This window comes from Periplaneta americana, chromosome 1, assembly GCF_040183065.1.
Source record: "Periplaneta americana isolate PAMFEO1 chromosome 1, P.americana_PAMFEO1_priV1, whole genome shotgun sequence".
NCBI lineage: Eukaryota > Metazoa > Arthropoda > Insecta > Blattodea > Blattidae > Periplaneta > Periplaneta americana.
In genome coordinates this window covers 180,573,695-180,600,867 of record NC_091117.1, presented here as the reverse complement: position 1 = coordinate 180,600,867, position 27,173 = coordinate 180,573,695, and the positions used below count along the sequence as shown (strand labels likewise).

Sequence of the window (27,173 nt, the reverse complement as noted above, 5' to 3'; positions counted from 1 at the left end):
TTTGCGCCCAGGTTACCAAATGGGATCATTCACAATGATTCACATAAACATTGCCGTTAGACGTGAACATGAAAGTTTACAAACTCTAAGCTTTTATGCTTATGCTTACGTGATTTGCAAACAGTACACAATCGTGGAGCGCTGATGTATATGACATAATATGAGGAAATGGCGTCGTTGTTATGTTTCCATGGCTACCAAGTATCTTAGTGGTTATGTTTATGTTCCCATCGTGAATGTTTTTGATTTTACCGTAACGTTTAATTTTTAAGTTAACGCTTACGTTATGTTTAATTTCCATTGTGAATGAGCCTTTACGGACCCAGTTGCCTTCTCCATATTTAATTTCTATCTCGTGTCTATGACTATATTATTGGTATTACCCACATTTTAACTTCGGAATATAAGTTTTTAATATTATATATTTCAAAACTACACAGTTCTTTATTAAGATTCAACAAAAAATATGGTGAAATAGTTTTTCTTGAATACCTGAAAAATTGAAAAATTGAACACAGCAGGTTTTAGACTCAAATACCAGTTCAAGCTCCGATGTCATTCTCTGCACTCAGTACAGATTTTCACATCGGGTTGATTTGTAGCTATTTATAGTAAATTTGTGTGTCGTCACAAGAAGTCTGCTGTGGGGCGAGACAACACAATTGATGCTCCGCTTAATTGGGCGTGTAACAGCGTCACCAATTCCTCCTGAATGGCCGGAAGCGATCACTCGTTTGTGTAAAAGCCATCCTTCGCCGGCTGACTGGCAGACTGGCGTGGCGTTTGGAAAACACGCGTACCATCAAGGGAATTGATGTGGGCTGAGCCATTTGTCTGCCCTCCTGCTATTCTTTGGCCTGATTGAGACAGACATAATTAAGGCAACTTCCGGAAACCGTTGCAGACCTACTACTTAATCTTCTTCTCTTTATTGTTTCATGAGAATGTCCAAGTAATTGTGTTATTCATGCCGTAGCTTTAGGCCACGTTTAATTCATGCTTGTTAATAGGAATTCCGTGAAACACATGAATGTGTCATATCTTGTGATGTTTTGGTGGGGATCCGTCTAATCCGATGGCATGTCCGTGTATTGTTAGGCTTGATATTTACATTTCAAATGAAAATGTTGATTACAATGCATTAATGCAGTATATACTGTTCGGTCCCTTTCGTCGCCACTCATGTGAGGATGAAGAACCAGTATTGTATATGCACAAGATGCAGGATTTCCAGCTTATATGATCAATATGGCACACAACCACTGTCTGAAAAGGGAATATGTGACCGATATCTGCCAACGCAGTATGGAAAGAAAAATCCTGTAGCTTTCTCTGAGGAACAAAGTAAGGAACGAGGAGCTACGCAACCGTACTGGCATGAAAGACGTCCTAAACACCGCCGAAAGCCTGAAGTGGACATGGGGAGGGCACGTGGTAAGGATGGACCACAGTCGATGGACGCACAGACTGACATTGTGGGATCCCAGGATCGGCAGAAGAAGAGTGGGACGCCAGACAACTAGATGGGCCGATTTCTTCAAGAAGAAGGCAGGAGCACATTGGACGAGCAGCACAAGAGACAGACAGCTAAGGAGAAATCTAGAAGCCACCGTCCTCAGTGTGTAGTGTGGTGCGAATCTTACAAGTGCATATAGTGTTTACATTGTGTACATAGAAACGAAGTAGTGCAGCCAAGTTCGATGATATCACTCCTTAGGACCAGCTCACCTAACGAGTGAAGTCTACTGAGCCAAGACCTGTCAATCAGGAGGCCCTTGCCCTTACGGCATCCAGCAGGCTAAATATTTTATTATTATTATTTATTATTATGAGTCACTAGGGGAGAGAAGCAAATCTATACACTTCTGCCTGGGTTAGAATCAGAATGCGCTGAAATCTGTGGCTAGAAACTCTACCGCTTCTACCACAGTGAAGGAAATATCATCATCAACGGCAAGGATTAGAACTACTGATCTTTTCTGTCTCAGAATTGTTCATGCCATCTTTTCAGAAGGCGATCCACTTTCCTTCTTCCAATAGGGTTATAACGGAACGTATGTTTCGTGAATCTATTATTCGGCATACGTTGTACACGGTGCCTCCAATTTATTCTGTATCTTTCTATGATGGATGTAATTGATTCCAGTTTCAATTCGTAGTAGTGGTCAGAAAAGAAAGTTGAATGCATGTATGGGAATCGAAGTATTATTTTTAATTCATTAATTCATTCATAGTGTTCTGCCCAAGGACAGATCTTTCGCTGCAAACCCAGCATTCTCCAGTCTTTCCCATTTTATGCCATCCTCTTTGTCTCCGCATATGATCCATATATATTGATGTCGTCTGTCATCTGATATCTTCTTCTACCACGAGCTCTACTCCCGTTCACCATTTTTTGCAGTGCATCCTTCAGTAAGCAGTTTCTTCCCAACCAGTGACCCAGCCAATTGCTTTTTCTCTTTCTGATCAGTTTCAGCATCATTCTTGCTTCATCCACCCTTTCCAACACAGCTTCATTTCTTACTCTGTCCATTTCAATGCTCTATCCTTCTCCATATCCACATTTCAAATACTTCTATTCGTTTCTCTTCACTTCTTAGTATTGTCCATGTTTCTGCCCCCATACAATGCTACACTCCACACAAAGCACTCCACTAGTCTCTTCCTTAGTTCTTTCTCCAGAAGTCCGTAGATGATGCTCCTTTTTCTGTTAAAAGTTTCCTTTGCCATATTTTTAATTAAGGGTTACAAAATAATTTATAACACACAACGAAATGTCTTTGTTGGATACTCTGCTCCGCGAGACGGAAGAGCTTTGCATACTGTCTAAAGCGCCAGGCGTTCTGTAGCAATATATATATATATATATATATATATATATATATATATATATATATATATATATATGATTTATATTTTTCGTAACCGGTTGTGCATGACTCTAAATACGAACGCTACAAGGAAAACTTTACTACTGTATTCTACACTGCCATTTCATATTTTATGTTAGTCTACCTTAGCTTTATTTATATGGATTGTCACCTGGAATGGAATGAACAAGTGAATCACACTTCCAAAAAAATATTTTCCCTTATTCACTCATTAAAGCGACTGAAGCACTTTCTTCCTGATAAATTAAAATTAATCCTTGTACAAACACTCGTGATGCCACACTTTGACTACTGCGATATTATATTAAGTAACCTAAATGCAAATTTGAGCAGAAGGCTACAACGTGTGCATAATGCGTGCGTCCGTTATATTTGTAATATCCGTAAGTATGATCATGTTTCCCCGTCTTTCCAAACTCTGTCTTGGCTAAGGCTAAGCGATCGACGAGCCCTGCATTCTCTTGTTCTCTTATTTCGAATTCTGCGCACCGCTACCCCAATCTGTTTGGCTTCTCGTTTTCAAAATTTATCCGCATATCATCAGCTAAGTACAAGATCTCATCATAACAATTAATCATTATACCCTACCACAAGACATCTTTATATTCTCCATCCTATACAGTTTCAGTTGCTAGAAATTGGAACTCGCTTCCGAGTGATATAAGGGGTTGTTGGACAATAACTTCATTTAGGTCAAAATTACATAAATTCTTACTTAACAGATGAATTACTGATTAATATTTGTTACTTATAATGAAACTAACATCTGTCCATTCTTATTATTATTATCATTAATTTCTCTAAATAGATTTACAAAACCTCTCATGGCAATTACATTAATATTCTCATTATAGAAATAGAAATATGTATATATTCTCCCTGTAACATTGTCCTAGTAAGCTTATATTAAATTAATTTTCATCATTTTACTAGCTATCTCAAATATTAAATTAATTATAATTAATTGAATTAAATTAGTTCATAAATTAAGTTACTACTTTACCTTATAGATTTATCTAAATTTAAATAAATGTGTAGTGAAGAATATTGCTGGAGAACCTTTTAAGTGTAGTGTAAATATTTGTAACTTAAATTTATGTATTGTATTGATTAAGGCTGGTTGAGTGGAAGAGAAGGCCTTATGGCCTTAACTCTGCCAGCGAAAATAAAACATTATTATTATCATTATTATTATTATTATTATCTAACCAAATGGTGGATAGGGTGGAGAGCGCAGATAAGGTAGTTGTTTCCCCCCATATCTGCTTTAGAGAATAGCGACGGATATGGGTCCAGTAAAGCAAAAGGGAATAATCTCACCCACATTTGTTTTTTGTCTGAAGCATAGGAATTTTTATCGTCCCTTAAAAAATTCATCCCCTTCATAGGCTTTAAATCCGCGATACTTGGATCTTTATAGCACGGTAACCACTGCACCACCGAATACAATATTACCCACACTCATAACTGCACGTCGTGGGCGTCAAGCCGGGATGCAAATTAAAATGGTTTGAGACAGTTCGTTAATATAAAATAATTGCTACTGTGATCGCGTATCAGACAGAAACAAAGTTATAAAGATTTATCATTGAGCCAAGGACAGTCTAAAATATGGCATATCGACGTTGTGTTAGCAATAATAAATGACATAGTCTTGCATAACATGGTTTCTCGGCGTCGCCTGTCAGTCTAGCGCCGCGGCGCTCTATTTCCGTGGGAGTAGTAGGGGGAGTTACCATGGTTACTGTTGCGAAGGACGGCCTCTCGTCTCCAACAACAAACACGCCCGCAGTTATCCGATTTTATGAGTGCAGTTACCCGGCGATAAATAGGCCACGACCTCTCAGAGTGCCCCGTTCTATCGTAATTGTTTTGGGGGAGAAACAAAACAGTCAGACACGGAGACTGAATTCCATGTCGCCTTTTCAGTTTCTATATTCCCATTATCCTATAAGAAACGAAAGTCTTGTGATGCTGGATGTAAAAAAAAAATGGATTCAGAGGTTTTCACGGGAATACACGTCTTGAGCTTTTCTGATAGTGAAATAGTGGTTTTTGGTATGCCGCCTCTCTGTTCTCTTCTCCTTCCAAACTGAATGTTTTTTTCATAATCATTTCGGTATCAGAATGTCTTTTCTCCGGAAAGTGTGTATGTTAAGATTAAAATGCTTATTTAAATGATAATATTCTTTTCGGAATATGTATGATAAGAACTTTCTTGTGTTAAATATTTTAACGTACCTTTTAACATGTTTCGACCTATTTTCGGTCATCTTCGGAACTTGTCGTTGTTGGTCTTGGCGCCTCTTGTTTCCTGTGTGGGTGCGTTCGTACGATGATTACGAATAGGTTAAGTATTCATAAATACACAATTATTAACATTTTGTGAGCGGATTTTAGGCATATATATTATTTACATTTTTATTTTATTCACGAAATAGTCCTAATAAATGTCACTTGAGATTTGAGATTAGTATAGATATTTTTTTTCCTGAAAAATTATACGATTAACGAAAATTATCGCATTATGCTATAAGTGTTACCGCTTATCGCATCGGGGTTAAAATTATCCCATGGTTGGCAACTCTCGTTCGCGCAGAAACTCTGGAAACTCGCTTGGAATTTACTTCTGTTAGATATTTATTATTATTATTATTATTATTATTATTATTATTATTATTATTATTATTATTATTATATTACTATCGGCAGCAGTAAATTTCCGAGTAATTAAAGCTCTTTTCTGCTGAATTGACAAAATGCTATCATGCTGTATCTGAACAGATCTTCTTCCAGATACACATTTTTAGTACCATATCTTAAGTTTTCTAAATATCAAAGTCTTGGTCTCCCCAGTGGTCCATGTCCATGTGGTCCTTCTTCAGAACTCTTTTTTGTTTCTTTCTAGGGTTGTTACTTTATACCAACCATGGGGAAAAATGGCTCCGAAGGGCCAATGCATTCAAGTCTCCTTACCTCACTCCACAGACCATCTCTCCGCCTAGTGCTTCGTAAAGACACGGTTCATTCAGTGGCGGGTGTGGCTTCGATCTCGGGACGTCAGTTTCAGGAAGAGTGACAGAAAGAATTTTTGTTACATAAAAAACAAGGTCTACTGCTTAATATGCGGGTTTAAAATTGCGCATATAAAATGCTTCAATATTAAACGCCACTTCGATCGGAAGCATAAAGCGGACTTCGGTGATCTTACAAGTATTTATTTACAATTTGAAATGCTATTTTCGTAAAGGCTGGTCACAATAAACCGGTAAAGGAAACGTAACGAGAACGAGAACGGAAATATTGCTAAAATAAATATATTTAAATGTGAGCATTCAGAATTAACTATTGTGAATGCTCACATTTAAATACATTTATTTTAACATTTCCATTCTCGTTCTCGTTGTCGTTTCCGTTACCGGTTTATTGTTAACCAGCCTTTAGATTTGTGAAAAGATATAGAACAAGATATGTTTATGGTATTTTCAGGATTTAGTTACATATCATTTTATTAAATCAGGAACTGAACTAACTTATTCAAAACTTTGAGTGCATATTAGGCCTACTTGATGCAATTCTGTAATATAATTTTAAATCTATTTGTCTTAGGGTTGCAGAGAGGGAACGTAGACTTGATGAATTGAAATAGAAGTCAAATGCACCCCAGAATGAAACCTCTCGACGGAGAATATTACGCGCAAGTTATCGAATATCCTGGCTTATAGCTAAAAGAAACCGCTGTTTTTCAGATGGGGAATTAGTTAAAGATTGCTTAGTGACTGCTGCCGAGGAGGTTTCTCCAAATTCAATGACTGCTATAAACTCAGTTGCTCTGTCTCGTCGGACGGTCGCCGATAGGATTACAGAAGTGGAAAATGACATGCAGGAGCAATTAGAAACAAAACTGGAGCACCTACTTTTCTATTCTTTCACCCTAGATGAGCGCACAGATACAAAAGATACAGCACAACTAGCTATATTTATAAGGGGTGTGGACCAGAACTTCAATATAATTTGCCTAATCACAGTAGGTGGCTGTAATAATTATTGTATGACACATGTACTTCATATAAACAAAGACTGTAAAGATTTGGAAACAAGAAATAACAGCGGAGAAATTACCGACGCGCAATGTGTGCAGAATCCACCACTGCACTTGACTTTGCAAAGCAACTGCGTTACCCCTCGCCTGCCAATCAAACGAATCTGGGGTGAGTAGGACACGTTCCCTCCCTACTTTGCTGATAGTCCCCATAGCTGCTTTATACCCTATTCACGTCAGTCTTTTTCGCTCTGATATTTGCAACTACGGGTATGTTAGTTTTCCTAATCAAGTAGACGATAACATTGCTTCTTGCACTATTTCTGTTAAAGAAAAGCTGGCCAGTGTTTGTCAGTGTGCAATCCTATTCATCAGGTTGGAACCGGATCGCAAGGTGAGAGCCAGCTGTGTCTGCCCTGAACCGGAATTTGAAAAGGTGTACACTGCTCACTGATACTGATGGCTGTAAACTTCACGTCATCGCCCACTACGCCTGAACCAACCGGCACGTCCTGCGTTTCCTCATTCTTTTCTTTGCAAATGCGTATAATCTTATCGCCGAGGATCTCGTACACATTACAATGTTATGTGAAAGCAACAACAGAAGAAAATCCCTCAATCGCACATACTGCAGCAGAAATTATCTCAGTAGTTGGAGGTATCTCACATATCTCATCTCTGTAGAAAATTGTCATTTTGGAGATGTTTTACAGTCTTGGAAGTTTTTTTAAATTATCCCAGAACAATAAGTTTGAATTAGAGTGTGTACACTGGACTGAACTCCTTGTAGATACCTCAGTTATATATAGTTATATATATATATATTTGTGAGAAGAAAATAATAATAATAATAATAATAATAATAATAATAATAATTTATTTATTTAATCTGGCAGAGCTAAGGCCAGTAGGCCTTCTCTTCCGCCCAGCCAGACTCTAATTCTAATTAAATACATTTGCTTACATAGTTATTACATTAATATCTAGATCATAAAACAACATGAAAGTAAATGATGAAAATTGGATAACTAATGTTAGTGTGACAATAATAAACACTGGTAAGAAATAGTTATAATAATAATGATAATAATAATAACAATAATAATAATAATAATGGTAATTATAATAGTAATAATAATAATAATAATAATAATGAGATAATTTATATATTTATCTGTGATATATATAACCATTAAACACTGAGAAACCTGAAACAGCTATTATTGTTGACAATAATTGTTAGAAAAATATCTCGTTAACCTATTCTTAAATTGATTTGATGTCTGACAGTCCCTGACATTACTCGGTAGGGAATTCCAAAGCCGAGGAACAGCCACAGTGAAAGAAGATGAATATGAGGATGTTCTGCGGGAGGGAATGGATAATATTGAGGAGTGTTGTGATCGTGTGTCTAGGTTATGATGGGTGGATAAATTTTGAAAACGAGACGCAAGATAGACAGGAGTGGAGAAATGTAATATGTGAAAGAGAAGGGAAAGACAGTGGATTTTCCTACGATCTTCTAGACGGAGCCAGGACAACATTTCGAGGGATGGTGTTACGTGATCAGCCCGGGGAATATTGCAGACGAAACGGACGCACAGTATTAGCATGTCATAATGGACCCTTTGACCGCCATTCGACACTTACAAGTTATGGATTTTTGCTCATTCGGTCGACATAGTGCAAGGTCATTCTTCCACAATAATACAGGACAAAAACATAGATAGATTTCCACTTCCCTTTATGGAATCGATACCAAGTTTTCCTGTTTATTGGTAGCAGTGCTGCTGCACGCGTTACAGCAGACATATGCTAATATATATTTACTTGTTTATTTATGTAATTTATTTATTTACTCCATCTATCCAGTCTAGATATAGGGGATTCATTCATTCCTACTTTCATTCATTCATTCATTCATTCATTCATGGTCTTCTGCTCAGGGCAGGTCTTGGTATTTTAATAAATTTGTGTATCCTTTTTTTCCGATAAGGCGAAGGCTATCCTCCTTCAGCAATTATTACACTTATAACCGTAAACATATTACTTTAGAGCATTTTCTGTTCTTTAATAGGTTGTAGGGAAGACTCGGCTAATTCCGCAATATTAAGTAAATCTATCATATTTAATATGTATTATATATTATATTATATTATATTATATTATATTATATTATATTATATTATATATAATATAATATTAAAATGGATTTGAGGGAGGTGGGGTGTGATGATAGAGACTGGATTAATCTTGCACAGGATAGGGACCGATGGCGGGCTTATGTGAGGGCGGCAATGAACCTTCGGGTTCCTTAAAAGCCATTTGTAAGTAAGTAAGTAAGTAAGTAAATCTATCATATTTTTATCAAAATGTTTATTGAAAAATATTATCAAGATACGTAGACATGGACGAAACCTTTCATTACCAAATGAGATAAAGAGACTTATTAAAATGCAAATATATTTAGTTGTACATACATTACAGTTTAAAAAAAACTCGGGTAATTCCGCAACAGTGCGGATAAATCCGCAATAGAACTTGGCTAATTCCGCAGTAGTAAATAATTATGAAATACATTACGAAAGTTACATAAAAGGAACAATTTATATATAAAACAACGCTCACTTTCTTCACAGCTGTGTAGCAAAACACGAAAAACAGCCAACTTTCGATGTTTCACTGTATTGCCGACAGAGGTGTCGACCAATATCCTTGATTTTTTTCTGTAACACTGCAGAGGACATCCCTCCTGTCGACAGCCTCTTAAAACTTACGTTTACGCTATTGTAAAGCCGCAGTAAAGTCATATATGCACTACTGCGGAATTACCCATATTGCGGAATTAGCCGAGTTTCCCCTAATAATTCTAGTCATATTCACTGCTATTCCATTTATTTTATATAATTGATACGTAATAATATAACTAATAGTTTTGACCCATTTAAATTTTTTGAACCAAGTTCAATTCCAAGTATTTTTTACACAAAGTATTAGCAGGTATTTATTTAATTGTTAAAGTTACTTCTGTTAATGAGGGAATATATTATGACGAATATGTAGCTAGTTCACATAAAACATTTTGGTGAGCCAGATTCAATTCGAAATACTTCTTTACATAAAGTCTTTGCAGATATTTACAGTATTTCATCTGCAAAGAAATTTAGGCCTACATCTGTTAATGAGGGCGTTTCTTACGACGACTATGTAGATACACAAAGTAAAACCACAGTCTAGTATATACAGTCACGAAGCTCAATACGTAGTAAATATGCATCCATAGATAGTTGCTAACCACTAGGATCGCTACTATCGCTTTATTACAGACAATGCGAAATAGTACCTGCACAGTCTGTTGTTTCTAGTACCCTCACAACTCAAGCTTCGTGACTGTATATACTAGACTGTGGTAAAACTATTGAGTCACAATGGTTGGCCTCCACGTTACTCTCGCAGCGTTGTATCGTCACCGAGATTGAACCAGTTTCTTCCAACTCATTTCGTCTTCATTATCACGCTTCCTTATCACTAACGTCGAATAATCCCATTCTGAAGTAAGATTGACCGACCGAGAAAAATACCTTCTTCCAATTATTTTTATCAGTTTTAGAGGATTGTTTTAACTAGGTCTATATTTGAGCCGTTCAGAGCAGAAGTGGTGTGAATCAAAATTGGGTAATGAGGTTTAAAGTAAAAAATTCTGTAAAATACAGCGCAAAGTAGCAATTAATATGTCCTTCGTGCTATCTACTGACTACTAATAGTTTAAATAAATTTAATATTAATTGCTACTTTGTGCTGTATTTTACAGAATGTTTACTTTAACCCTCTTTACCCATTTTTTACTTACACCATTTCTGCTCTGAACGGCTCATTTAATCACTATATGAAGGGTTCAGAGCCATAGTGGGCCAAGCGCCAATTACTAAAACCGTAGAAATTTCCAACTCCACTCTCTAGTAATTCACATTACCTGTTCTATGTTTTTTATCATTTAATTCCAGTAGTGAATATTTACTTGAAATCATACTTTTAGTTTTATTGTGATATTTTTATGTTAAATTTTTCACAGCTGATGTAGTATTGATACAGTAACCGTTGCAATTTATCTTCTGAGTTTGCAATCAATGTAGCACTATCTGCTTAGGGCAGACCTGCAGAACTGTAGCTCCTGAGAGCGACTTCTTTTCTCCCCTTTCCTACCCCACCCACCTTTTCTACCTGTGCGGTCACGGCGTTCTAGTTACGCTCGGCTGCATCAACATTCATTCTCGCGGCGGAAGTCGATCATCCCCAATAGAAGTGGAGTGAGGCTGACGTCATAGTTCCCCTACTTGCGAGTTCTGCAGGCCTGGCTTAGGACATGATATCAACATTTTTATTTCCAGTTTTGTAGCCAGACTTAAACACGTCTCACATATTTAATAATTTCATTCATAATAATATTGAAAAGAAAAGGGCTCATTGACTCTACCTGTTACGCTTCCCAAACTAAAATGTTGAGTTTTTAAAACAATAAAAGTCACGAGGACGTGGACAGAGGAGTAGGATGTTCAGTGTGTTCAAATCCAGCATTGTGAATTGTATTCATAGCAATTGAGGGGAGCGTTGTCGTGATGCGAGAGAATTCCACGAGACATCTTTTATCCTGCGTAGTGTTGCCCAGTAATCGTCGTTTAGACTATGCCGGTGGTCTTACCGTTACTAATCAGTCTTCAGTGCAAGTTTGTTATGCTGTACCTATATGAATAAGAGGAGGACATGCCCTTCAATTTCTTAATGTTCAATCCCAAACATTCTGTTTATACTGTGTAATATTGATTATAAGGCTGACTTTGCGAGTGTCATTCTTCCGTGACCATCTTTTAAATTTGTCAGCCTTGTATACGAGTATAATGCTTCCCATGATTCTTCCGTTCATGTTTTCTTTTCGGATGGAAGTTAGCTATACGTCTGCCATATGGAAAAAAAAGGCTCCGTAGTAGAAGATGAACCCAAAATTAAACTCCTGTCTTTCACGTTAAGTCAGCTCCTTATTTTTTGCAGGTTTCCAGAAAGTGGCCTTAAAACGTAATACTATACAACTAAATCGCTCAAGATCCTCCCCCCATTTTATAATTGCTTGTGCTGTGTAATTTTCATACCCTCAATACTCAATCGTCGGCAGTAGTTCAAAAAATTAATATGATTATTCTGTAGCCGTTCGTCATACAAATTCCGTATCCGTTCGTCATACAAATTCCGTATAGTTGCTGACCTGAAGACATGGACATGGACATAAAAAATCTAAGTCGACTTTACGTCTTGAACACATTGTCTTCGAATCCAGTATGCATCTTCCATAACATACTTACACAGCGTCTGCATTGGAACGTATGTAAAACACAAAATATGGTGGAGACGAGCTTCTTGAATTCATTTATTCATAGCTTTCTACCCAAGGCCAGGTCCTTCCCTGCAAGCCCAGCAGCCTCCAATCTTCCCTCTTATCCGCTTTCTTCTTAGTCTCTGCATACTACAATCCCTATGTCTTAATGTTGTCTATCATCTGATATTTTCTTCTGTCAACAACTTTTTTCCCCGTTCTTCACTCCTTCCAGTGCATCCTTCAGTAGGCAGTTGCTTCTTAGCCACTTTCTTTTCCTCTAGGCCTACCTGATCAGTTTCAGCATTATTCTTTCTTCATCCGCTCTTTCTATCACAGTTTCGTTTCTTATTATGTCTGCCCATTTCACACCCTAAATTCTTCTCCATATCCATATTTCAAATGCTTCGATTCGTTTCTCTTCACTTCGTCGTAATGTCCATGTTTCTGCCCCATACAATGCCACACTCCATACAAAGCATTTCACTAATCTCTTCCTTATTTCTTTTTCCAGATATCCGTAAAGGTTATTCCGTTTTCTGTTAAAAGTTTCCTTCGCCATTGCTATCCTACTATTGACTTCCTAGCAGCATCTCCTGTTACTACTTATACTACACCCCAAATATTTTAAGCTGTACACTTATTGCACTGCCTAATTTCGAATTCGCAAGTTTACCTGCTTTCTTTTTCTTCGTCTTGTTTGCATTTTTCTTTACCCCATACTGCTCACAGCTATCATTTATTTCCAGTAGCATGTCCCTTAAGGCTAATTCACACGGGGATAGTTTACAAGAGTCAAGTGCTTGGAGCAAGTCGACTTTCCTTCAACTTTCCCCGTGTGATATGGTCGAGACAGTCAAGTTGTGACTTGGCGGTCAAGCAGAATTTGAGTCCACTTTCCCGTCACGTGACCAACTTGACTCCACCGCTACCCGCGTGTGAATGCGAACTTGTAGCTACTTGGCAAGTAGAAAGTAGTTTTAGGCCTATTGTCGAATTAAATTAATAATTATTAATAACGAGCGCCCCTAAGTGGAATTCCAACGATATCATAAAGTTTTTGGAAGTGTATGAGAAGTATGAACTTCTATGGAATATACGTGACAAAGAATACCTCAGTAAAAACAAGCGGGAATTATTATTCTAGAAACTAGTCAGTGAACTCATGGAACAAGGTTTCGAAAACATAGACGTAGAAGTGGTTCGAAAAAAGTTAAAAACCCTTAAAACAGTACTCATTCTGAGATGTTTCCTGTATTCTGCAGGACCTTCTTCAGCTAATTCTTTCAACAAGGTATTAGATGCACCGTGCATAATTCTTCTACGAATTCATTTCTTAACCCATGTTCTCTTTTCATTTTTTTTCAAGAATATTTTATAATTCATACAATAACAAGGCGCCAATTAGCTGCACACATGCTTGAATATGTGCTGGTGGCATCTTTAGTTTCACCAAACTAAAAATGCCAGTACACTATTAATTTTTATTAACTATAACAGAATACAAGAATTCAAACACCACCACGAATACAACATTCAGCGCGCGCATGGTTTCAAGTTTAATGTCTTCGTGTGATCACAAATATAGCATCAAGTTTAGATGCTTCATGCACTTGACTCCTGTAAACTATCCCCGTGTGACTCGGGTTTTACTATCGTTTCCTCTTCTGCTAACAACGCCATATCATCAGCAAATCTTATGCACTTCATTCTTCTTCCTCATAGTATCACCTTTCCTATGTTATGAAAACGGTTCTTCGCTAAATCCTACAAGTTGACGTTGAACAGGGTAGGTGATATTGCTTGAATAACAGCTTGAATTTATTGACTCTTACGAACGAAACTAACCTATTTCAGCTAGTTATAATAAATCAGCGCTTTTAGTGAATGTTTCTGATGTATCTTGTATTATTTCTTCTCAATATAATTATTTTTATAACTAAGTCACATTGCATTAGTGCAATTTTATAATATAGATTAATAAAATATCTGTTTAAATCCTTTCTTTTTGAAACAATGTTTATGCTGTTGATATTGTTAATTAAAATGGAGCCTGTATGTTTATGATAAAGAAACAGATTGTTTGGATATGTAAAAAAATTAAGACAAATAAAGTATTTTATTGTGAAATCAATTTTACATTAGTCATACTCGTATTAAAATTGTTTGAATTACAAATAAAATACCGAGTTATATCGTCCGTCTTTATAAAGACGCACTTTATTCCAGAAAAATAGTCTAAATGGGCTATTCCATATGAAATCGATCAGTAAAAAACCTCGCATTTTTTTAATACTCTAATTTTTTCCCTATTTATACAAGGTGCTGAGGAGAGTGCATTTTCAAAAATATACTACGAAAGTCAAACGGTTTTCGTAGTATTGAGCGACAAATTTAGCGTATTTTATAAAAACAAGCCTCTTTCAGCGCTCAGAATTCTGGAACCATTTACTGCAGAACATTGAACGAGACCTCATTTTGAAGCTGACATTTAGTAGGTTATGATAAGAAGTAATACTTATTTTTATTGTTTACAGAGAGACAGATAATCTGATTTTACTTACTTTTAGGCTTTTTGCCCATTTGTAAAAATTTAAAAAATATTGAGAAAAAACCTTGCATTATTAAGAGGGATTCGGCATTGTTTGCTTAGTGGCTCGGCAATAAGTTTCGAGAGTATTAAATAAATTATTTTCACACGCCTAGACTTGAACGGCGCAGTACCCCACACACTGGCCGAGAGCTGAAGATAAGCGAGCATTGGGCGTCATTTTACTCCTGTGTTTATGAAAACTTGTGATAAAGCTAGCCCAGCCATGACTGCTAGACGACACATCACGTGTTTGTCTCCTGGCCTTGCTTGTCTCGACCACCTACAGCATACATGGGCACAATTTTCGGTTACGTGAGGCAGTCGATTTGAAATAGTTTGTTTACTAGGAGAGGAGACTGCAGAGTAGGATGGGAAATATAAACTACTGTGACCTGCGTCACCTTATCGTAATCGCTAAGGCGGTCAGTGGCGAATTATTAGGAAAGCGCTTGGTTAACGTGAGAGACTCGAAAACTTTTATTCAATTTGGCAAATTAATTCGGCAGCTTTAATCATAAACCTCTTTACTGTTTCTCCGTCGCTGAATTGATTTAAATCACAGGCGAGAAATTGCGTAACTAGCCAATAATATTCCATCACGTTGTCTACGTTTATTTTCTTGAATATTCTGGCGTTTATCAAGATTACTTAATAGATTTGCACGTTCTCGACCTAAAATAATCTCAGATAATCATATTTCGTTTTCTACGCACATTTGATATATATATTTTTTAAATTTCTTTTGGAAATAATACGTACAAACAACATTTAATTCCTCGTAGGCTATCTTTTAATGCAGCGTGTTTAAGGTATAATGTCGTATTTAGTATACTATGCAAATGTTAAGATCGTAAATTTTCTTCGGAATAGTACGAAAAATAACGTTTAATTTGTCTTACCTTCTAATTCAGCATGTTCTTTATGACATAAGGAGTAATGTCGTTGTATATTAAATTTATTAATGCCTAATAGGATTTTCGAGCATAACACACATCGTATGTTCTCCCCTTCTAAACAGCAAAAAAACTCTTCCTCCCATTCCTCAAGAAATAATCGTTTTCTAACGCGAACATACTGCTTTGATAATGCCATTATGCCACCACTGATATTGCTTATGAAACTGATATAGAACCTGCCCACGCCTAGGAGCTACGTGAGGGAGGAACGGGGGCTGTGAAGATAATGTCACTCAGAGCGATAAGCTCTGTGAAGGTCAGTGAGGCACTAATTCTCAAGTGAGGCACGATGCCCATGTATGACCTACAGTCAACTGGTTAGTTCACGCGCGTACTATTTATTTTCTTTATTTGATATTTTCAATACTTTCTTATCAACTGTGCACCAGTAAAAAATATGTGTTTATTTGTACTTTCAATGCGGAATCTAACCATATATTTAAAACATATTTTTTTCGTGGGCAAAGGCGTCTTAATGAAGAAAAATCTAAATTTCTTCATTTGCATAAAAAGTAAGAAAAACTGTGTATATGTCAATATAAACTTTAATTTCTCAGCATCAAAATAAACCATGATTTTGATCATTGGGTGAAAGGGTTTCGGAGCCACAACAGTTTAAAGTTGCTAATTTTATGAAAATACGATAAATTTAAATATTTTTAATTTAAACATTATGAAGTTCTGATGCCTCAAACTTTGCACAAAGCATTGTATCACACTTGTCAACGGACAGAAAAAGTTTCATTGTATTTAAAAATTGCAAGGTCACTTTTCTCTCTATTTCGGTCGATTCGAGATGGAATAGCCCAAATGTAAATGTCCAAATCCCTGCTCTGCTTGTATTTAATCCAGTTTCACTTATTTTGTTGTAAAAAATAGAGGTGAACGAAGAAAAAAGGAGAAACCAAACAAACTGTGACCTCAGAAAGCTAGATTTTTATATCTATTACTGTACGCTTGTGTAGTTTCCTGTTGCTGCTCAAAGGCTAATAAGGAAGATTACATATTGTGCAGAAGTGGGTAGAATGACGGTAGTGGAAACTGGAACACATGGAACAAATTTGGTTCGATGCAGGCCTTTTTCACCACAAATTCTACTTGCTTTCTCCCAGTGTAATATTATATGCTCACAGATAAACATTGCAGATTCTGTAGTGCTAACTTGAGCGTTTCTGTGTTGCAGCACAATGCCCTCAGACAGCATGGACGACATCGAGCTGAAGAACATTCAGCTGCAGTTCCCCAATGCGAGGACGCTCTCCAGGGACGACAGCAGCGTCCTTGAGGAGCGAGTGGAGACTGGCAGGGGCAGCATCCTCGTAGCCGTACAGGGCAACCGATCCAAGCCGGCCATCCTCACGTATCACGATTTGGGCCTGAATTGTAAGTGTTCTTTACTGTGTACAGTTCTTTTTACAATGAATTACTAGCTAATTTAAATTAGATGCCTGCACACTTCGCAGTTAGTGCTGCGGACCAACACAGCACACAACTGTAAGGCGAATGATAGGTAATCCTCTAGCGAATCCTGAGATTCATCTCGTCAAAATGGTTTGGGTTTTTAGTTAACAATTTCATCTAAGCTAGATAACGGCGCATAATATTATCTATAACTTACTTACTTACTGGCTTTTAAGGAACCCGGAGGTTCATTGCCGCCCTCACATAAGCCTGCCATTGATCCCTATCCTGAGCAAGATTAATCCAGTCTCTGTCATTATATCCCACCTCCCTCAAATCCATTTTAATATTATCGTCCCATTTATGTCTCGGCCTCCCCAAAGGTCTTTTTCCCGCCGGCCTCCCAACTAACACTCTATATGCATTTCTGGATTCGCCCATACGTGCTACATGTCCTGCCCATCTCAAACGTCTGGATTTAATGTTCCTAATTATGTCAGGTGAAGAATACAATGCGTGCAGCTCTGCGTTGTGTAACTTTCTCCATTCTCCTGTAACTTCATCCCTCTTAGCCCCAGATATTTTCCTAAGCACCTTATTCTCAAACACCCTTAATCTATGTTCCTCTCTCAAAGTGAGAGTCCAAGTTTCACAACCATACAGAACAACCGGTAATATAACTGTTTTATAAATTCTAACTTTCAGATTTTTTGACAGCAGACTAGATGACAAAAGATTCTCAACCGAATAATAACTGGCATATCCCATATTTATTCTGCATTTAATTTCCTCCCGAGTGTCATTTATATTTGTTACTGTTGTCCCAAGATATTTGAATTTTTCCACCTCTTCGAAAGATAAATCTCCAATTTTTATAGTTCCATTTCGTACAATATTCCGGTCACGAGACATAATCATATACTTAGTCTTTTGGGATTTACTTCCAACCCTATCGCTTTACTTGCTTCAAGTAAAACAGTCTGCTCAAAGCCGATGCTGAAAATGGTTCTCTTCCACATCCAAGCATGCTTGTACACGTCTTTCGAAATTTCGAATACTCTTCTTAAAGGGGCATCAGTAATGTTTCAATCTCTTGACATACAGCTTCTTTCAGGGCTCCGATTGTACGGGGTTTATTTTTATACACTTCTCCCTTTAATTAGCTTCAAAGAGAAGAGTCGTGTAGCGTTAAATCTGGAGAGCTTGGTGGCCAAAGATTTTTTTAGATACTTTGGTCTCCAAAAGAACTTTCTCATGCTGACATTTGGAATATGCCTTGTTACACTGTTTTGTTTGAAATATTCATGTGTTAGTTCATCATCTATTAACTGAGTGACAAACTCATTCAATATTTTCAGGTAGAGTTCCGTGATAACCGTTTTTTTAATAGGGCCTATAATACGTATACGAGACACTGCACGCCAAACTCAGATTTTCTGAGAATGCAAAGATTCTCTATGTATTTCATAAGGGTTTTCTTCTGTCCTTATACACTAGTTTTGAGAGTCCACACCTGTAGAGTAACAGCGCGTCTGGCCGCGAAACCAGGTGGCCCGGGTTCGAGTCCTGGTCGGGGCAAGTTACTTGGTTGAGGTTTTTCCGGGGTTTTCCCTCAACCCAATTTGAGCAAATGCTAGGTAACTTTCGGTGCTGGACCCCGGACTCATTTCACCGGCATTATCACCTTCATTTCATTCAGGTGCTAAATAACCTAATATGTTGTTACAGCGTCGTAAAATAACCTACTTAAAAATAAAAAAATAAAAAAAGTTTTGAGAGTTTACATAGCCACTCTGATAAAACCATGCCAAGTGAGGTTTAAAATCCCAGGATTCCGAGTAATAAAATCTTGAGGTTGTAAACAAAGCAGTACGCTGTTTTCATGGTTCGTCGGTTGCATATTCTTGAACACGTGACACATGATAAGCCGGTAGTTTTGATATTCTTGCAGCTCTTCGACACGTGGAATATGGAGGATTAGTCTTTAGGAAAGTCCTGAAAATGATGGTGACGGCAGTATTCGCATCCTTTACATGTTGTATTATGTCTTCAGACAGTTTCTGCCCTTCTGAATGCTGTGTGACAAGGCTACCCGTTCTCTCTTGCCACTTTCTGAATACAACACTTTGAAGGTTCACGTCTCACACCAAATTCAATCTGACATGTCCTTTGACATGTTTAAAATGAACCCGTTTGCCAGTATTTACGAACGAGGAACACGCACTCTTCGATTGTGTACATTGTAATCACTAGACTCGACATTCAAGCCAACACTGCTGAGATGTAGCGTTGCGAAACAAAAATAAAGGTCACTGGAAGAGTTCAAACCTATCGCGGGGTGCTAGATTCTGTTTTGCATTGCGGAAGGTATATGTATGTAGATTTACAAGGCAAACTTTACGTAAATAGCAGTTTTATAGACAAAAGTTTGGAGATGTTGATACAGCGTCGTAAAATAACCTACTAAAAAAAAAAAGGAAGAAGAAGCAGGATGTGCCCGAGATTGCGGATTCGATCCCGATGACATTTAAGTGTCCTTAAATGCGACAGGCTCATGTCAATACGTGGCATGTGAAAGAACTGCGGGACAACATTCCAGCACACCGGCGACACTGATATAACGACGGCAGTTGCGAGCTTCGTTAAATAAAACATAATTTAAATTTGAGAAGCAGAATACTGATGTGAATCGTGCTTCTCTAGCCGAAGTATTCCGATTAGAAGATAGAATTTGTTCTATCGACAAGATTTTCTGTCTTTAGCTGTACAATAGTGGCAAAAAAACCGGACTGACACTTGTAGCTGATTTCAGAGCCTTGTTCGGGCAGGGCATAGTTGCGCCACACGATCAGATAAAATGCAGCATATAAAAAAGGGGCCTTGTTTTGTTGGCATAGTTGCGCCCCGTTCCCATCAGGTAGAGAAAAAGACATGGCATAGTTGCGCCCCGTTCCCTTCAGGTAGAGAAAAGGTCATGGTATAGTTGCGCCCCGATGAAATAGGCAAAGAAAAAGACATTACGGAAACTCGAGCCTCGTAATCTACCAACCTTACTGATTTCTTATTCGATGTATATTCATTATCGATACCGTTAAAATGAACACCATGAAGTTGGCAGTATTTTATTAACTGTTTTTCTACTGTTTTTGCAGTGATTATCGATAGCCTACTGTTAAAATGAACACCATGAAGTTGGCAGTACTTTATTAACTGTTTTTCTACTGTTTATGCAGTGATTATCAATAGTCTACCGTTAAAATGAACACCATGAAGTTGGCAGTACTTTATTAACTGACATATTCAAATGAGTGAGCCGTTGGAATATGGGGCCTTAGCAGTCTTGACATTTTATTAGTGATTTTCACACCGTCTGTGGCGTATAGTGAGGTTAATTTAAAATTAATGTTAAGTTTAGTGAAAAGGGTGAAGTGTTAATAATATTGATAATGGTTCTAAGTTTCAATTTTCGAAACCCTGTACCGTAGGGTTAAGGTATCGATGTAGAAACAAAAAATGCAGTTAATTTATTGTGTGTGATCAATAAAAAAGTGTTATTTTAAATAGCAAAATTGATCATACGCTAGGCCTACCTGATTTCAATGCAGCTATCACTGTAATATTTTTAAGTAATTTATTTATTTTATGACAATCACTTTCGTGTGTACTATGCTCATCGGGGCGCAACTATGCCATGTCCATCCTGCTACTTGATTTCTTCGGGGCGCAATTATGCCATGTCCCATCTGCTACCTGATTTCTTCGGGGCGCAACTATGCCATGTCCCATCTGCTACCTGATTTCTTCGGGGCGCAATTATGCCATGCCTAGGCCTCCCAATTGACCGCGGGGCGCAACTATGCCATACCGCCTTGTTCACTCCAGAACGTCGGTGCATATTCCTTGGACCCGAAACCACCTGTGCAGTTGAATAACAGCCACGCAACAGTAGCAGAAACCCATATTATCTTCATAAAGAAAATGAGTAATATGTAGGCAAAATTTGGTTTATACAGTAGAATTCCTCGTATCCGGCAACTGTGGGACGAAGCCAGTGCCGGATACCTGATTTTGCCGGATAATTGGAAAATATTTTTCGGGTCCAAGGAATATGCACCGACGCTCTGAAGTGAACAAGGATCTCAAATCTGAAATCAGCTACAAGGGCCGGTCCGTTTTTTTGGCCCACTGCTGTACATAACTTGGCCAGCTATTTGTTTGTAAAGGCTGTTGGCACGACAAAAGAAAAGAGTTTGTCCTAACCAACATTTCAATCCTCTTTTCCTAGTATTCCAGTTGATTATACCTTAGTGAATAAAGAAATCCACTTTACAAATAGTTTGGAATGCGAAGGCTGCTGCGACCAGTGTTGCCAACTGGACGGGAATTCCGTCAAAATTGACGGAATTTCAACGTAGCGGACTGGAAAAAAATGGCTTTGACGGGTGACGGATTTCCTGGCGGAAATTACGATTTTCATCGACGGCTTTTGACTTTTTTAGCTGCTGTCATTTTCAATTATTTAATTTTTTTGGGAATCTTACTTTTTCTTTGAATAGCCCTGTCCGTACCGTACCATGTTGAGGACTCTTCCGTTTCGAATTCCTCGTAATCAAGTCAGAGGTTGACGGTTACGCCGAGTATGAACGTTGCAACTTTCCTGCGACTTGAAGACACGATTACTACCGTGTATTGGAATGTGAGGTGGAAGGTCGGCATAACAAAAGTGTATCCCAGATAAGACCTCGCTCCCAACAGAAGCTGTCTTTATCAGGCCTGCAGCAAGTGGACATCTAGCTTGGCATTGGTTAAAAAAATTAAACAAACATATTCTAATAAAACGAATCGGTGACTCACGTGTCCAGAATCTTGAGATGGAGCTGGTTGCATCAGAAAGTGTAAGTCAGTATTCTGTGTGCGTTCTGTATAGTGGAATGTAGTGTACGTTTGTTTCTATATCGCGTTACATACATTGTATTTTTTTAAGGTGAAACGATTATTAGTGTCTGTACTGCTTTGTGAATGTGTATTTTTTAAGGTGAAACGATTATTAGTGTTTGTACTGCTTTGTGAATGTTTTATTGACAGATTTAACATGTCAGAAAAGAAAGATAAGAGCTATACTAGAAAATTTAGAAAAGAGTGGTTGATGAAAGAGTGAAGGATTGGCTGTTGGAGGTGCCTGGAGACCCTGGTATTGCGCGGTGCAAATATTGTCAGTGCAGTCTGAATGTGCGATTGTCAGATTTACTCGATCATGGAATAACTAAGAAACATTTAAAAGCATCAGAACCATTTTCAACTTCGCGCCAGTCAAAATTGCAATTTATACCAGTCAAACATACGTACGAATGTGTAGCTGCTGAGGCTGCTCTTTCACTTTTTGTAATTAACCATTGCTCAATAAGGTCTGTTGATCATCTTTCCGATCTTACCAAGAGATTTTTCAAAGGTGCTGACCATGCTTCTCTTTTACGACTTCACCGCACAAAGTGTAGTGGTTTGATTAGGAATATTCTTTTCCAACATTTTAAATCAGAATTACAGAGCGATATTGATAGTGGCCACTTTAGTCTTCTTATTGACGAATCGACAGATATTTCTGTCATAAAACTACTGGCTGTGTGCATTGTATATTATTCGAAACAACAAAATACAATTGTATCCACTTTTCTTGGAATTGTTGAACTAGAACAGGGAAATGCAGATTGTATTGTGAGTGCAATAAAGACATTACTTTCAGACTACGGGTTAGACATTAAACAAATGAGAGGCATGGGGACCGACAATGCGTCAGTAATGGTAGGCATTAACAATGGGGTCTATCAGAAACTGAAGCAGGAAGTCGGTAATCTTGTATTGATTCCACGTGTTTGTCACTCAGTTCAGTTAGCTGTGTCTTCTGCTGCAGAAATGTTGCCAAGAAATGTTGAATTTTTAATATCTGAAACTTATTCTTGGTTTTCAAAGTCATCTTCTCGACAGATCACATACAGGTTTTTATTCCAAGCAATAAATGATGGAGCCGATCCCCTTAAAATTGTACAGCAGTCAAATACAAGGTGGCTATCGATTGAAGTTGATGTCATTCGCATACTAAATCAGTGGCTTGAATTACAGACACATTTTGAGACATCTAGACTTCAAAATAAGTGCTACACAGCTGAACTCTTATATGGTATGTACTGTGACGTCATCAATAAACTCTATCTTGTATTTCTTAAACCATATCTAGAAGAATGTCAGAAAGTCAATAAGTCATTCCAGTCAAGTACAGCAGATCCTTCGAAGCTTCTTAAAGATTTAATTCTACTCATTGTAGGTATTACTAGACGAATTGTTGTGCCTGGTTATAGGGGAGATCTGCTAACCGTGGAAGTTAGAAAATACAAGTCCCCTAATATTTATCTTGGCCATGAAGTAGAAATTTTATTAACTGATTTGAAAAAGGACAATAAAATCAGCCCTGATAATGAAAAAGTGTTTCGCAATAGGTGCGAAAATTTTCTGTTTTGCTTAGCAGACGAACTCCAACGGCGACTGCCGAGAAATGTACAGGTTTTGCAAAAAGTGTCTTTAATTGCACCAGAACAGTGTTTGAGAGTAGTTAAAGAGAGTATAATCCCATTAGCCAAAGAATTAGGGTTAACTGGAAATATAATAACAAAAATTGATTTTCAATGGTCTAAATTAACCACTGTTCAATGGCAAAATGTTACCAACACAATTGAATTTTGGCATGAGATCGCGTCATATAAGGATGCAAGTTCTCAAAATCCATTTCAAGAACTCTCAGACTTTGCCATGATGATTTTGGTTTTACCGTGGTCGAATGCTGACGTGGAGAGAGCATTTAGTATGCTCAACAATGTGAAAACTTCCCTTAGAAATAGACTTAAAACCAATATGGTGAATTCGATTCTAACTGTGCGTGCTGGACTTAAGCGTGTAAAAAATGCTGTCATGACTATACCCTACCAGACGATGTTCTCAACCAAATTGGCACAATGGCAGCGTACCGCAGCGTAGACCAACCCAGCACATCAACTGCAGAACTAGAGGCAGATGATGTGGATGAATTATTACTTTAATCAAGATTGGTAAGTTGTGTTAAAATTTGCTTTTTTATTTATATATAAGTAGGTATATTGTGTCGGTCCTTTTTTTTTTTTTTTAATTTTGACGGATTCTGACGGATTTCCAGGTGTTTTACTGACGGGAATATAATTTATGTGTTGGCAACACTGGCTGCGACCACAAGCTGCTGAATGCACTGGTTGTGTAATGTTATCGTCAAAGACCACAGACCGCATGAGATATGCACACGCGACGTAATTCCGATACATTGTAGTGCACTTTGCTCACGCACGGCACATGCATGTAATGCAGTGCCGCCAACAGACATCCTTATCGCCGCGCCGGCCGGGAAGAATGTCGCAGCACGAGGCGTATTGTGTGCCTGACGAGCTCTGATTACGTACTCGAATTGCGTCGCACTGCGAACGAATCTCGGTATGCAGACAGTACACGGAACCCGACAGATTGTATTGCGAGATTCCAAATTCGACTCACTGTGCGCATTCCTGCAGTCTAATAAATTCACGCCTTGCGTTCCTATCTTTCTTTAGGCTGGTTCACAATAAACCCGGAACGGAAACGACAACGAGAACGAGAACGGAAATAATGTTAAAATAAATGTATTTAAACGTAAGCATTCACAGTAGTTAATTGTAAATGCTCACATTTAAATACATTTGTTTTAACATTTTTTTCCGTTCTCGTTGTCTTTTCCGTTCCCGGTTGATTGTGAACCAGCCTTTCTTTTTACAAAGCAATGACGCATCTAATGACTAGAACACGGATTTTAAGCTAAATGCATTTTATTTTTCGATAGAAATAGCTAAAACTATTTAAATGCCGTGAAGTCTTGTACAAAGTGTGGACGTTTGGAAGAAATTTATGGTGCATGAAATGCCTGTTTTGCTCATTGTGACCTATTTTAAGGTTTTAGAGCAGCGGTGACCAAAGTGGGTGTCGTGATTACATCGTGTAATCACAGACATTCAAGTGGGTACGAGGAGTTTCCTATACATTGCTGTTTTTTTTATTCACGTACTGAAGGCAAGCAGTGGCGGTATCATGTCGCTCTGCAAACTCTGTCTCTACAAGCAGTAAGAGGTGGTTTCGTAAAGAATCAGAAGGAGAACTTCTTTGTTGTTCTGTCGGACAAAATGTAATATTAATATTTAATATTTGAGGAGAAAAATTCGCTCTGGCGCCGGGGATTGAACCCGGGTCCTTGGTTCTACGTACCAAGCGCTCTGGCCACTGAGCTACGCCGAATTCAATCCACAGCACCGGATCGAACCTTCCTCCTTCAGTGTTTCCCTTTGTGACCTGACTCCAAGTTAGGCATATACAGTATGTTGACGTATATGTCTAGTGTCAATTGCCATTATACTAGGAGCGCACTCAGTTGAGCGACTTAGTTGGCCGGGATTCCGCAGTTATGATGCACTGCTAGCTATGAGAATATTATGGATTTATTAATTTGTCCTACAGAATAATCTCTGTAATGTTGACAATTATTATTTGAGGAGAAAAATTCGCTCCAGCGCCGGGGATCGAACCCGAGTCCTTGGTTCTACGTACCAAGCGCTCTGATCACTGAGCTACGCCGAATTCAATCCACAGCACCGTATCGAACCTTCCTCCTTCAGTGATTTTTGTATAATCGTTAATAAACTCTATAAATTCCAACCGACAGTGCGAATTCTTTCAGAAAATGTTTAATATGCGTTATGAAACAGTATTCTATCACTCGTTTCGAATATCCACTCAAACAAAATTTTTCTAACAATTTAGTTTTTGCGAGATTTTAAGCTTCATAAACATGAATAAAATCTACAAATCCCATCGGATTTTTCTAATTAAAAAAAATGTTAAATCCGTGTGTACGCACCAATTTCTATAAAAAGATTCATGTTCGCATTCGGAGAAATATGGGTTTGTTTGTGTACTTTATAAGTTTCACAAAAATTGGCGGATATATTTTATTTTATTTCGACTTTCATTAAGAGACTTGCATTTTCCATGTTTGAAATAAAGTTTTAAACAAATTTCGCATATTTCGTTAATATCAAAAATAAAAAGAAATTCCACCCCTACCCATTCCTCTGCAGGTCAGTTAAGTGACTGTCTGCTGCATTGCTACATGTTTCATTTTATTTTATTGAAAAACTCGAAATATCTAATTATATTATTGATCGTATAAAGGAACTGAAAAAATAGGCCTACTTGTAATTTACACAAGTTATAATATTCTGCAACATAATGTATGTAGACTACATTTAAAAGGAAAACATAAAATACAAAATTACAACTCTATAAGTGTCGCTTTTCCACACATTTACAATTCCTTTACACTTGATTGCACTCTATTACGAGATTCATCCTGAGTGTAGCAAAAGAAAAACTTCTCTCGAACGAAGTCAGTGCCTAGACAAGTTGCTTTCAACGTCACATGAAATTACTGGAGCGATTCGATGAAACGGAATATGACAAGTATCTATTTTTATGTATTTGTGCTCGTATCGGAACCAAACGAAACATCTCGTATCTTTTTAACACAACACTGCATATCTAACTATTTTTATGAAAAAAAAAAATAGTAACTTGTCTTGAAACCCTTGCACAACATCATGTCGCATCCAACGACTAAAATATTTACATGTATCTTATGCTTTCAAGATATCGAACATCTTTTTTTAAGAAGTAATTAGCTACTTGCAGTAATGAAAATAGCTATTGGTGAATCTTGAATTTGGTATTGCCAGTATAGGGAATTAAAAACAAACACTGAAAATACCTTAGTTTTGTAGTGTGGAGTAGTAGAAACTCGATGTGATCACTGGTAGAGCTGTGATCC

The 27,173-nt window shown here is 37.6% G+C and overlaps 1 protein-coding gene across 7 annotated transcripts in view; it reads left to right on the top strand.

Moving 5' to 3' along the window:
• The window catches only part of MESK2 (misexpression suppressor of KSR 2), a 502,743-nt gene that overhangs the window by 340,818 nt on the left and 134,752 nt on the right, over positions 1 to 27,173 (top strand). For all 7 annotated transcript variants that reach the window (XR_011333492.1, XM_069833388.1, XM_069833378.1 and 4 more), the window contains one exon: positions 17,031 to 17,230. Coding sequence is in view for 6 of the 7 variants with exons in the window: in XM_069833388.1 (XP_069689489.1) it covers positions 17,031 to 17,230 (200 nt within the window). In the remaining variant the exon portion in view is untranslated. The remainder of the gene's footprint in view (positions 1 to 17,030; positions 17,231 to 27,173) is intronic.